The sequence below is a fragment of the Pteropus alecto genome, unplaced genomic scaffold, assembly GCF_000325575.1.
Source record: "Pteropus alecto unplaced genomic scaffold, ASM32557v1 scaffold106, whole genome shotgun sequence".
In the NCBI taxonomy this organism is placed as follows: domain Eukaryota; kingdom Metazoa; phylum Chordata; class Mammalia; order Chiroptera; family Pteropodidae; genus Pteropus; species Pteropus alecto.
Window position 1 is genome coordinate 704,374 of NW_006442103.1, and position 14,533 is coordinate 718,906.

A 14,533-nucleotide genomic window follows, 5' to 3' on the forward strand; every position below is an offset into this window, starting at 1 on the left:
GCCAGGCGCCCGAACAGGCAAACTTCAATGAAGGCTTCTGGCACTCAACCTTGAGGGCAGCAGGAACCACCATATGCTTTTTCTTGACATAATGGGGCGGGATCCCATCAAACACCTTGAGGCGGTCCAGCACAGCCTGGCCCCGCTTGGTCTTGTGGGGCAGCACTCCTCGCACTGTCTGCCAAAAGACGTGGCTCTGGCCCGGAAGTGGTAGGGACTTCGGCATGGGTTGGTGTTCATCCGCTTGCAGAGGAAGGCCAGGTACTTCAACTTTCGCTTTTTCTTGACATAGTGGGGCGGGATCCCATCAAACACCTTGAGGCAGTCCAGCACAGCCTGGCCCCGCTTGGTCTTGTGGGGCAGCACTCCTCGCACTGTCTGCCAAAAGACGTGGCTCTGGCCCGGAAGTGGTAGGGACTTCGGCATGGGTTGGTGTTCATCCGCTTGCAGAGGAAGGCCAGGTACTTCAACTTTTTTCTATAGAAATTTCCAGAAATGTTGATGCCCTCACAGCGCACCACCACCACCACTTTCTGGCTCAGCAGTACCTGCTTAGCCACCGTGCGACCCAGGAGATGGCCTCAGCCCTCCAGCACCAGGACCTGACTCTCCGCCCAACATCATTTCTAATAGCTAAAATTGGAAACCGCTAAAATACCCAACAGTAGAAAAGTGGTTAAGTAAGTTATGGTGAATCTATACAACATGATATTATACAGTCATTAAAACTATGATTTCATAGATTGTCCAGTGTCATGGGAAAATGTTTGTGACATATATCATTGTGGGAAAAAAATCCAAGATATAAACAATGTATATAGTATATGATCCCACTTAATACAGATGAACAATATGATCTAAAGGAAATATATCAAAATATTAATGAGTTAAATCTGAGTGGTATGTATATATGTGATTGTTACTTTTTTCTTTGGTCTTTTTTATTTTCTATAATGAATATATGTCTTTCGATAACCAATAAAAACCGTAAGTATTATTTTTAACACTACATCTTAGTTTAAGTAAGTAAATGTTCAAAATATTCAGTTTCTATGCATTTCAGAGGATATACTGTGCACGTTATCTATATTTCTTGCTCAGTCTACATAGATGCTGCGCAACCATTGTTATGTTATTATATACATTATCTTGAAATAGTTCCATGTGTTGCCACTTGTATTTCTAACTCTTCTTTCTAATATATTTTTACCTGACTAATGTTTTCCATATTTCAGGAGAACTTTGAGACCCTTTCACAATGTTTTTCCCTTAGATGTAGTGTTGCCTCATGTTTTAATTTATTCTGGAGAAAGGATACTTTCTATCCAACTGCTCCTCTACAATATTATAGGTATTCTTGGCAAGATTAATTGATCCATACTCTGATTCATACTCATAGGTCATTTTAGGAGATTTCATTGGCGGGGGGCGGGGGGACGTTTTACCTAAAACACTAAATATTGTGTCGTCAGTAAACAGAGATTTTTTTGCACAAGGCTATAAATATCAGTGCAAATGAATATTCTGCTTCACAGTGACACTTTCAATGAAAATTTTCTCTTCTAAATTCAAAGTATACACTTGAACATTAAGAGCCCATGCTCTTACACGGCACTCACCTGACTCTACTACAGGTAGATAGGATGAGATTGTGCAGAACCTTTTAGGCTGTTCTAAAGAACTATAAAATAGGTTCGCTTATGCTCCAAATTGTCTCAAATATGTTTTAACTTATTTATGTCTGCCTGCTTGACTGTCTTTCTGAATAATTCAGTCTGAAGTCATTAGGAAGCACAGATTGAAGTAGGCCTTTGTGCAGGGGTGGGCATTGGACCAGTATGAGGTGGTACAGCCTGAGCGGAGTGAGGAAAGCATCCATGTCTAGGTGTGTGCGATGTATGAGAGCCAATGGAAGGTGAGGAGAACACCCAGGTGGGGGCCATGGTGGTGGCCTCAAACACAGGGTGTTTGAGCCCAAGTGGACTTAGGAGGCTGCCCACATGAAATTGGGGGAATAGTGTATGCAGCCAATAAGTAAGGACAATGGGAGCCGAGTTTCCCACTGTGGGAGGAGGGAGTTATAAATATGAAAAGGGAGAAAACTAGAATGAAGCTGTACATTTGGATTGGAATTGGCAGTTAGTGTGAGCATTAGGTTTACAAAATATATTTGGATATATAGATTTAGAAATAAAGATGTCAATATTTACTCATGTATTATGTAGATACACACATATATTCCTTAGCTCTGTTCACTGAGGCGTAGAAGCAGCAATAACATCCCAATGGCCCTGAGCATACCTGGTGCCCAGAGCTTGGCATTTAAACACCACTCTTCACTAAAATGAACCAGGGCTTCATGGAGAAAAGACTGACTCTGAGTATGGGGCAAGGAGAGTACAAGATTATCTGGGACAACTCAAAGAATGATGGGGACATATCAAAAAGAACACTAGAGTTAGCTTAAGTGGGGCTTTTACAGATGAAATCTGGGTCAGTTTGACCTTCAAAATAAATGATAGTTACAAAGTGTAACCTATTGAATACGCTTCCATGAGTCCAAATTGCAATAAATGAATAAACAAGTTTTCCTTATAGTAGAATTCCAACTAATAGAAAAAATGTTGGCATTAGGAAATCACTATTTGCTAACCATGGAAATAATAATAAATTGAGTCAAGAAACATCATGAAAGCGAAAACTAGTAGATAAAAAATTTGATACTTACGTAGTCTCAAGGCATCTCCCTGCAAAATATTTGGGCTTCTGCCACTTACACATTAGGTATTCCCTGCATGCAAGTCAGTAGGGAAAAGTCAGGCATCTCAAGGAGACCAGTCTTATCTCTGCGGAGAATCCCAGAGGCTCAGCCTGTATATTCCACCACTGAGAGTGATTGCTGGGCCTACCACAGCTAATAATCAAAGTGCGTTTGAAAGTCCCTGCAATGATTGCTGCTTAGTCATCAACTTCCCAATGGGATCTGACTCAGGGTTTATGGTCATAGTATGAATACTGGCAATTACCATTGTCTTGGTCCATTTGGGCTGCTATAATGAAAATTCCATAATATGGGAGACTTATAGAAAACGTGACTATTTCTCATAGTTCTGGAGTCTGGGAAGTCCAGGATCAAGGTGCTAGCAGATTGGGTGTCTGGTGAAGAGCCCACTTCTCCTCAATGATGGCTGTCTTTTTGCTATATCTTCACATGGTAAAAGGGACTAGGGAGTTCTGTGGGATTTTTTTTTTTATAAGAATACTAATCCCATCCCATTCATGAGGACTCTACCTTCATGCCCTAAGCACATCCCAAAGGCCTTACCTCCTAACACCATCACATTGAGTTTCAATGTATGAATTTAAAGGGCATACACACATTCAATCTGTGCACCCATTAAGAGGCCATGCTCTAAACAATTAGGACAATATTCCAGATTTTTGAGCCTTTCCCTAATCTAAAGTGTTCCAGGTATCTGGGCTGGTTCTTTAGCAGGTCATTTAGATTTGATAAAAAAGGAATGTCTGTAGAGGTTAAAACTGTCCCTCAGGTGATGCCCCACCAGGTTTAAAACCATCACAGTCTGGTGGAAATATAATGCAAGCCTAAATCCAAGGCACATGTGTAATATAAAATTTTCTAATAGCCGCATTAAAAAAAAAAAGAAACAGGTCAAACTAACTTTAATAATCTACTTTATTTAACCCCATAAATAAATCCCATTATCATCATTTCAAGATGGACTCTATATAAAAATTATTAATTTAATATTTATATTTTCTGTTTAAACTAAGTCTTCAAAATTTGGTGGCATTTTACATTTATAGCACATCTCGGTTTGGACTACTTACACTTCAAGTGCTCAAGAGTGATGTGTGGTGACCTGATTAAACTGTGTAGTTCCAGGGTCTTCAGGCCCTATTCACACTGACAAAGCAGTTCTTGGCACCTCTCTTCCAGGTGGAGTCAGGCCATGTTTTATGCACTCTGATATAATTTCTTGAGCACCCTGCTGGCTTACAGTAGACTTCCCCCATGGTCTTTCAATAGCCCCTCCAAACAGGGATCCTCTCTCCTATGGCTTCAGGGACACATTCATCAGCAGTTCCCTTAGCTGAAAGGAACCCACCAAAAACACCCTCTAGGACTGAGACAGCTCATCCTGGTATGTTAGAGCATTTGCCATGTAAGCAGGATTTTGGCAAGGTCACGAGATCAGGTAAAATAATTTTGGTAAAGCAACAGTAGCAAAATGAAAAATAATTCCATGATAGAAAAAAAGAGACAGATGAGTGTGGCATGTGACAGAGTCAGAGCTTGGTAGTTTGGGGAATACAGCTGGGTCAGGTTTCCAAGGATCAGACGACCCAACCAAGATTTTGTTGTTCAGGAAATTTGGAGCAGAAATTCTAAATCTGGACCCAAGAGGATCCAAGGGGAACACAGCTGAGTCAGGTTTCCAAGGATCAGACGACCCAACCAAGATTTTGTTGTTCAGGAAATTTGGAGCAGAAATTCTAAATCTGGACCCAAGAGGATCCAAGGGGAACACAGCTGAGTCAGGTTTCCAAGGATCAGACGACCCAACCAAGATTTTGTTGTTCAGGAAATTTGGAGCAGAAATTCTAAATCTGGACCCAAGAGGGGTGCAGATATGGGATTCAGAGAACCTCTGCATCCCCTGAAATTATAAGCAAAATGTTGCACTTATGTGCATGTTGGGGAGACAGATATTCACAGAAGTCGATTAACTACCGATGACTAAGAACCATGTTTTATGGGGTACAGGGTCGCCAGGCAGAAAAAGAGAGAGAATTGTCACTTATTCAAAGCCAGGAGGGGGCTTCTGAATCAAGCCTGCCACTTTCCAGCAGAGAAAGCAGATACAGAGATGTGTCAAGTTACATGACCACACAAGGATTTTCACTAGCTAGTTATTGACTGAAATATAGAAATGCAGTATTTAGGAACTCTATATGACCTGTAAGACTTGGGAAAAAGTGAGATACCCTGGACCACAGAAAAACCCACTGTAAGGTTCTTAAAATCTCTGGTTATCCCAACTGGACATGATCTTTCCTTCTTTGCTCTTCCGGAGCACCCAGCTTGTATAACACACGGAGTACCACACCAACTGCATTATAACGTATTTATAGTGTTTTCTCAACCTTGAAGAAACCTTAAAGAGTTGCTCAATCTTGGCATTATTGACATTTCAGGTTGACTGATTCTTTGTTTGGGAGCTGTCCTGTACATTGTTGGGTATTTAGTAGCATCCCTAGCCTCTACCCATCAGATGCCAATAGCATCATTCCCCGTCCCCACCCTCACCCTCACCCCCTCTGCGGTTGTGACAACCAAAATTGCCTCCAGATACTGCCAAATTGATGGAGGGTGAGGGTGCAAAATTACCCCGGTTGAGAATCACTTGAAGTCATTTTAACATATGTCACACTTCTAGATTGAATGCTGCTTAAATGGGAGCCACGCCTTGCACATCTTGAGGCAAGCACAGGACTAGCGCAGTGTGCTTAATATATTAAACAAATAAATAGTTCTTGTGTTTCCTGGATTCTACATGCCAGATTGACTGTTTCAGAAAGAAAAGAAAAGAAAAAGGAAATATTTTATTCAACTTGTTCTTTTAGGCTCTCTTGAGTTCTGTGTCAGAAATGAGTTGAGCCTTTTATTTTATTTTTTGAGCAGTAAAATATTGGTTGTCAGCTTCTCTGGCATGATAAAAAAGAAAACAATTAGAATCTTCCCCAAATGAAGCTTCCCTCTGGCCTCAGACAATGCGCTCCATTCAGAGTTCCTCACAAGGAGAATATTTCCTCCTAATTCCTTCATATTCTTTTAACTGATAGTTTTAAAGGGGCCCAATATTCTCTTAATAGTTACACAGTGGTGGAGCACACATTTAAAAACCCACTGTCCAATCAACCAATTAATCGGTCAATCAATAAACTGTGCCCTTACGAAATATTTCAAGTAAAATTGATGAGCCTCACCCAATTTTCTTTCTTTTCCACCCTCGCCCAAGTGCCAGTGTGATGCTTATAGTAGGTCCATATGCAAAGAATATAAATAGAGAGGAAACACATTTCAAGCCATATCTTAGAAGTAGGCAAATTAGTTCCACACCATTTCAATCCTAAGGTCTTAACTAGATAGAAATAGTTTCCCTGGAGCTGGAAGAAGCAGCCTGTGTGGTTTGGATAGGCTGGTGCTAAGGGTTAAGTAGAGACTACACGTGAAAGTCCCACCCCACTAGGAAAGGATGCCACCATCCTGAGGAGTGCCAAATGAGGGAATCTCAAGTCATGGGAGTTAAGCCTCTGCCAGGGAGGCCAGAGCCCAAAGAAGGGGTGGGGTCTGAGACACACCCTCCTGGGGGCCTTGCATATGGTTTTCATTTGTTTATTTTCTTTTCCTAAACTTTTAATTTTAGAATAACTGCAGATTTAAAATTGCAAAGAGAGAAGAGAGAGTTCCCATACACTTCTCACCCACTTCCCCTCATCGTTAACTTCGTACATTACCACAGAATATTTGTCAAAACTTAGACACTAACATTGGTATAATATTATTTGTTTATTTTTAACTAAAAGGTTTAATTATTTCCTTTAATATAAAAACATTCAACGCACCCTTGTTTGAGGTTTCAAATGTTTGGGGTGCAGGCCAGCGGCCATCTCAGGGACACAGAAAAGATGGTTAAACAGATGCTCTTGTTAGACCCAAAGCATACACCCACAGCAAGTCTGGCTCCCTGGCATTTGAAGTAGTTCCTTCTGTCCCCAGATATTTCCAGTTATAAACTTGAAGGGGAGTTTGGGTTCTCAGAGAAGGTTCTCATCCTGTAGGTCAGTGGACAAAGGTGTGGGCAGGGCCATTCCCCCAGCACACTGCCCGGTTCCTCAGGGGTGGCGTTAGGATCTGGAGAGTGGAGCTCTCGGGCCTCCATCTGGTCTTTCTGTAGGCACTGCTAGAAGCTGCTTCCTTCCACCTACTTGGAAAAGTCCTGGGTCTGGCTCAAGAGGGGGCATCACCAGGCTCCCACTCCACCCCATTAGAAATCTCGATCTTTCCTATTGGAATTGTCTTCATTCACTTATTATGATATATAAGCCCCACCCAAGGCTGTTTGACTGTCTCACCACCACCTGGGGAAGTTGCTGACAGGTGGATCCTTAAGCCTAGATTCAGTGGATCTGGGATGCGCCCTAAAGATCTGTATTTCCAACAGGCTTCCCAGATTATTCTGATTCAAGTAGCTGGCACTTTTTAGTTAAAAAATAAACAAGTAATAATAATATTATGCCAATATTAGTTTCTAAGTTTTGACAAATATTCTATGGTAATATAAGAAGTTAACGATGAGGGGAAGCTGGTGAGAAGTATATGGGATTCTCTCTTTTCTCTTTGCAATTTTAAATCTGAAATTATTCTAAAATCAAAAGGTTATTAAAAAGAAAATAAACAAATAGAAAGTCAGTGTACCTGTTTAACTACCTGCCAGTTCTAGTCTCTAGAACATGGACCGCTGTCAGCTGAGCATATCATTTTTAGCATGCCCATGGGAACCCCTCAATTCAGGATTTTACGAATTTTATCTGACTGTCGCTCATTGACAGTAACTGAACATACATTATGGAAGGAGAACTAGGTACAATTTGCTAAACATTTAACTCAGCATGAATGTAAATATCACAAATTATATGCAGCGCTGCTTCAGTGATAACTACCCACCTCCACTGCATGTGGTCAAGGGAACTGCTCTGTGGGGGGTCCTGGCTCAGGATTCAATTGGTTGCCCAGGATCTGCGCTATCTATTTATCCTCTCACATACCTACCCTGTGGGTCTGTCCTGGAATGACCATTCTTGTTGATATTTCTAATTACACTTGTAGATTCCATGTAGATCACCAACATCCCACGTTTTCAGGCTTTCCAAAGCCACTTTTCACCTTAATACTCATAAAGCAGGATCTAGACCCCATTCTGAATGACCAGGGATTTTTGGTTATCAGAGAACCTACAGACATTCTTGGAGATACCGCTGCCATTCTCACTTCACATTGCTGCAGCCACTTCTCATTGCTCTCACCTTCTCCACTGTTCCCTTCTAGAGACAAAGACATGGTGGACTGTTTTCCAAGAGGCTTGAGCAGTACTGACAACAATCTTTAATTTCCACTTGGTTCAAGATATGGGAGGGTATTTTGTGTTTGTAGATGTGGGTGCACTTTTCCCTTTGGCCTCAGGCTCCAACATGGTGCTGCTCAGCAACATTCCCTCCATGATAAAGAGATTTTTATGTTATCATCAGAGCAGAATTCTGGGCCCGGCCATGCATGATTAAAGCCTGTCAAAGTGTCCTTTACACCTCAAAATAAGAGCAGTCTTCTCCTGAAATGAAGACTGCCACCCCTATAGTCACAATGATAAACTACAGGTAGCTTTTTAAAACCGCAAAATCATATTCTCACAAAATGAATTCCACAAATGGCTATTTGTGAACTGGGTCTTTCTTCTGCGCACTTTGTGGAAGAGGCGGAGTTTTCTGCAAGCCTCTGGGTCTTTGGTGGGAAAAGAAACTCCTAAGAGGAGGTGCAGAGGTCATTAAAGTCTTTAACCCTTGACCTAACTTGCCATGGGACCATGACTGTTAACCATTCTTGCCCATGTCTATGAATGTTACCCGTTTCTATGCATTATCTCATTTAATCTACAAAACTTCTGTGACACTCATATTATAATTCCCCTTTTGCAGCTGATGAAAATAAGTCTCAGGGAAGGTAAATGACTTACCTAGTTAACAGCATAATCGGAACCTGACATATTAGGATCTAGTAAGTACAAATATGCTAGCGCTCTCTTTATGGAGACCATAAAAATGCAGGAGTTTCCTGAATTCACAACTCTATGTACCTGCTTCAAAGAGGGGCAGTGTTCAAACTATTTTTTACTGAAGGAGATGTTATAACATCTTTCAGTAACTACTTCAGTGATTGATGATTGACATACTCCTGGGGAAAACATCTTAATAACACATTAATTTAATAATAAACCCTGATAATCAGACTTATTAAAACTACGGAATGGAGGCCAAAGTTTTGTGTATGGCTCCTGCACTGACATAGAAACTTTGATGCTTTTATCATTGTCCCTGACTGATGATCGTGTGTGTGTGTGTGTGTGTGTGTGTGCGCGCGCGCGTGTGTGTGTGTAGCATTACTGCCCTTTACAACTTCTGCAGTGAAGGAAATGCTCTATATATGCACTCTCCAATGAAGTTGACACATGACAATTGAGTACTTGAAGGGTGGCCAGTGCAACTGGGAAATTGAAATTTTTATTTTATTTAATTTTAATAAATTTACATTTCAACTTAACTAGCCATGTGTGGCTATGGCTACCATATTGGACAGCACATGCTATAGAACTTAACTAGCCGTGTGTGGCTATGGCTACCATATTGGACAGCACATGTGACAATGTTGTAATTTAGTTCTTTTGGCAGTTCCTCTGATTCATTTTCTTGAAAACATTCCAAGATAGAACTTTCTTACCCTCAATTCTAAGAATAGGTAGGATTACAGTGAAATTCTAGCGTGGTCATGTGAATGGAAGCTGAATAAGGACAAATGTTTCCACAGAAGGGTCATCTGTCTGCAGAGGAGGATGATCTGGTCCAACACACCAGGCAAATTGTGCATTAGAAAGCTCTACTGTGTTTTATTGATGATACTCATCTAGTGAACTGAGTGATTTTCCTGTTAGAATATAATACAAACATAATCTGAATGCCTTCTGACACTGACTCCACCACAGCTAATAAAAAGAACACCATTCGTATTTCACTGATCCAGATGGATTATGATAAATGGCTGCATAAACCGCTCCAAGTAGAATTTATGTAGAACAGTGCTTCCCATTATTTTTTCCTGTCAAGGAACTGTCTTACCTTCTATTAAATTACACAAATAGTTTCATTTTTGTAACATTATTTCTTCCTCCCTCTGAACACCTGTATCTTCTCTCACAATGTCACCTTCTCTCTTTGTATTTCAATTTGGCCCCCATAACTAGATTGTTCCTTTTATTCTCAGAATATTCTTCTCCATAACATTATCAAGAGTACTCCTGATCTTTTTAAAACTTTTACTTGGTTCCATAATTGTTTCTTTTATCAGATTTTAACAGTACCATCTTCTTTACGACTCAGCTGTAGTCAAATTCAATTCAACAGACACCTGCCCCACCACCTAGTCCAGTGAACATAAGAATTCTGGGTGCTGGTTGAAATGCAGCCCTTCAGGCACCAATGCCAATATTGAAGCATAAAAAAGAGGATGAGCAGCCCATGGCACAGGCCAAAGGAAGGGACAGAGAACAGGTGGGAGGTACCAGGAAGAGACGTCCTGTAATATAAGGACTGAGATATCCCCACGAGGACATCATAAATGACATTGGTGAGAGTAGTCACCAGACGGCAGAGGGGTCAGAAGTTAACAGAAGGTGTTGAAGCCACCGCCAAGAGTTTAGACCATACTTTCAAGAAGGTTGCATAAGGACAGAAGGAGGAAGTGAGAGGAGCTACAAAGGGCTCAGGGCGAAGAGGCTTTTGTTTACAATAAAAGAAACTGCCTCTGGAAGACATAAGTAGAGTTGGTCTAAAGTCACAATCCAGGACCCCTTCCCTGGTCCCAGTGGTTTCCTGAGAGTTTGCTCCCTCATGCTCTGTGTCCCCTCACACATCTCTACCTGTGGTCTCAGGTCTATTCCAGGTTACCTGAGTGCAAATCTCAGCCCTTCCACCAGTTTCTACACAGATTCACACACTCATGGCAATAGTAATCCATATAATCAAGACTAGTGTAAGTTAAGACACTTTAAGGAAGTCCGGGTGTGCTCCTAGAGAGGGGTTACACTGCAAACCACTTTGCCTATTGCCATCCTGCTAGCTCCGTCTCCATCCTGCCTGACTCCCTCCTGCTTCTGTAGAGCAGGGAGTTACTTTCCTTGTCTAGAGCTGAGTGATCCTCTCACACTCAGGCCCCTGCAAACTCTTGCCTTCAACCTCCATGGGCTTATCAATTAATTTTTCTGACAAATCATCAAGAAGAATTTTCATGCCATTGGCTAAGAGAATCCAATAATTCTCTGTCTTGTTACATTAGCAATCTGGGGGTAAAGAGTTTATAGAGACATAAAGATGGATTCATGAAGCAACGTCCTGGGAGAAACTTGGAGGAGACAGGAGGGTGACTATCTTATTTCTTGTCATTGGTGGGACAGGTGTGAGAATCGGTGAGAATGAAGATAAGGCTGTGGGAGTGGCAGGATGTTTATGAAGTGGGTTAGGGTAGTGAGGACCTGAGGGACTCAATATTCTCTATGGGTTGGGGAAATCATCTGCTAGGAATGAGAGAGGCGGTTGAAGGTTTGGAATACTAGCCGAAGGGAGAGAGAAGGGAGAGGGGAGACCTATTTTTGGACAGGGAAAAGGATTGACAAGCTGAATTGAAATTAAAAATTATACATTTGTGGAAACACAAATTCCCACACTGTGCTTTCCTCCAGCAGTGCTAAGTCACTAAGTTACAGAAGCAGAGAAGTGGGAATGAAGGATTGGAATGAAGGATTGACCCATACCAGAGGGTTTGCAGAGCAAGACTGACTTTATTTTGAAGTGCTGGTGAACAAAGGATGAGGGCATGCAGGAGCCTACCCAGCAGCAGAAGACTGCCTTTGGTAGACGTTCAGTTCACTGCGGCCGCATCACCTTGGTGATAATAAATGGGAGGGAGAGATGCTTTTGTATCAACTTTATGTAAGCACCTTGGGCAATTTTGGTTCAAACTTGTGATGAGACCTCCGTTTTTTTCAGACTCTTGCTATGGTTTCTTTCACTTATTTTGGTTGAAAATGGTCGATCTTTGATGACTCGTGTTATCTCCTTAAACCCTACTTTTCCCTCACTCTCGGGTTTGCTCGCCTCTCCTGGCTTTTTTCTGCAATGCAACTCAAGACTGACACACAGTGGCGGTTAGTATAGAACCGCAGAAATGCTGGGTTTTCTTCAGCGCAGCCGGAGACCTGAGAGCATATGCTTCCTTGGTGAGGAGAGTGGAAGCAGAATTCTTTGGTCCTCTAAAAGTCAGAAGAACACATCCTCTGAGTCCCTTAGAGGACTCTCAGAAAGTAAGAAAGCTTGGACTTCAGAAATGGACGCCCTTCTTTGAGATCTCAGTGAATTTATATAGAAACTATATTGGAAATGAAAGCAGACCAAATTGAATAAATAAAATAAGAAAAGAAAAAGATCTCTCAGATTAGGAAGAGTTAGGCAAAAGAGAATTGGAATATAAGACCATTTGGGGAAGATGTGGGCTCCTGGATAATATTTCTTCCCCAACAAATATGTATGGCTTATCGAGCAGTTTCACTTCAGTGGCAGATGTGTGAACAAATTTTATTTTTTGTTCATTTATGCTTTTCGTCGTGCTCTGTCAAAATATCCTTTTCCTGACCCTTAATGAAATCTTGGGCACATTTAACAACTTTTGGTTACTAAAAGTCTATTTTGTTTCTAACTTCAATAATAATCTCAAATATTACCATACCCTATTCCCACTCCAGGTAAGGTCACAAAGAAAGTCTTATCATTAAAGAAGTCATAGTTGACATATAACATTGTATTAGTTTTAGGTGTACAACATAATGATTTGATATTTGTGTATATATTGCAAAATGATTATCACAGTAAGTTCAGTTAATATCCATCACTACACATTGTTACATTTTTGTGTGTGTGATGAGAACTTTTAAGATTCTTAACCACATTTTCTTAAAAACTTTCAAATATACAGTACAATATTTCTAACTATAGTCACCATACTGCACATTATTACACCTCTAGGACTTATTTATCTTACAACCAAGTCATAATTTTTAAGAACTTAAAGTCATATAAATCAGATTATATGACCATATTGTCATAATCACATCAGAAATAAACAGTAAAAAGACTTTAAAAAATCTGAATGTTTGGAAACTTAAAACTAAATTCCCAAGTGTGAGTTAAAGAGAAACTACAGGAGAAATAACAAAATATTTGTACCTGAAGGACTGGAATGTACTATACATCTGAACTAGTGAGGTTAATTTAAAGGAAAATTTATAAACGTATATGCATTTATTAAAAAATAACAAAATCTGGAAATAAGTAAATTAAGGTTTTTATTCATGAAACTACCAAAAGAGTGATAGGGTAAACTTAAAGAAATTGGAAGGAAGTAATAAAGACAGCAGGAAAAAGAAAGAATTAGAAAAAATAATGAGGATCAAAAAAGTAAAAACTTCTTTGTAAAAAGAAAATATTAAAATTTTTAGGCCACATAATAGATGAATAGAAGATAGAAGGCAAAAATAAACATTATCAGGAATGAAAAGCAGATATAACTACGGATACAGTATTTTTTAAACCATGAGACTACCATAATTTTATGTCAAGAATTAGAAAAGTTGAACAAAATGTAACGTCCTTTAGAAAAAAATAAATGATCAAAACTAATTCAAAAATTATAGAACCTAAAGAAAACTATAGTTGGTATTTATAACTTTCTTCTTCTGTGAACTATGCTCCATTTTCTTTCACCTTCAGCTATGACTTCAGCCGGCCAAGATTCTCTACCACTTTCATTTCTGAAGAATTGAATCCTCAGCAGTCTTGCTTTTTTCTTATTTGATGTAGTTTTTCATTAACCTTTCCTTTTTCCTGATTGCAATAATGGTTGCATTTAACAATAGATTTTTACATAGTGCAAAAATTTAAAATATATCCAATCATCATTCAATTATCATTATGGAGAGTTTAATAAAGTTAAAAATTCTTCCGAAAACATTTATGAGGTATAAGTGCTACCACCTTAAAACTTATGTAAATATTAAGAAATAATTAGGAAAGATTATCTTTTCCCTTCCAAGAGTTTTTCACTATAAGGCGCATAATATTAAAATCTAAGAAGTGGGCAAAATGGCATAGGTGATAGAAGCTTCACTCATTCCCTCTTGCGATCAAAGTTGAGACAGAAACTTGGAGCAAACAGCAAGCAGAGTTGCCTGGGATCTAGATGAACAGAAGCACCACAACTAAGGAAAGAAATAAGAAATCACCCTGCAACAGTTGGAGGTAGGAGAGGACAAAGACATGAAGCTGCCCAGTCCTGAGTGTCTGAGTAGGACAGAGGCTGTGGCAGCTGCAGGCGCCTCTTAAAGGGGCCGTGTCCATGAGCAGACTTTCTCAGTGATGAACCTGCTTGTTCTGAGCACCAGCTTTAGGTCAGCTGCTCAGGGGTCACCAGGGACTTATAGCGGGGACACTGAGCTGTCGGAGTGAGGGCCAGAGGCAATGCCTTCTACCGGACAGAAGTGCTGGCGGTATCCATCGTTCCTCTGTTGAGCCCTCCCTGCTCCCAGTGTACAGAAACAACGCTGCCATGGCTGAGATGTCATCAAACTGG

The 14,533-nt window shown here is 40.4% G+C and overlaps 1 protein-coding gene across 1 annotated transcript in view; it reads right to left on the minus strand.

Annotated features, from left to right (window-relative positions):
- The window catches only part of LOC102897472 (60S ribosomal protein L13a-like), an 8,357-nt gene extending 211 nt beyond the window's left edge, over window positions 1-8,146 (minus strand). The window contains 3 exon segments of the mRNA XM_015595386.1: window positions 3-196; window positions 396-608; window positions 8,045-8,146. Coding sequence (XP_015450872.1) covers window positions 3-196; window positions 396-608; window positions 8,045-8,146 — 509 coding nt within the window.
- Between the last annotated feature and the right edge of the window lie 6,387 nt (window positions 8,147-14,533).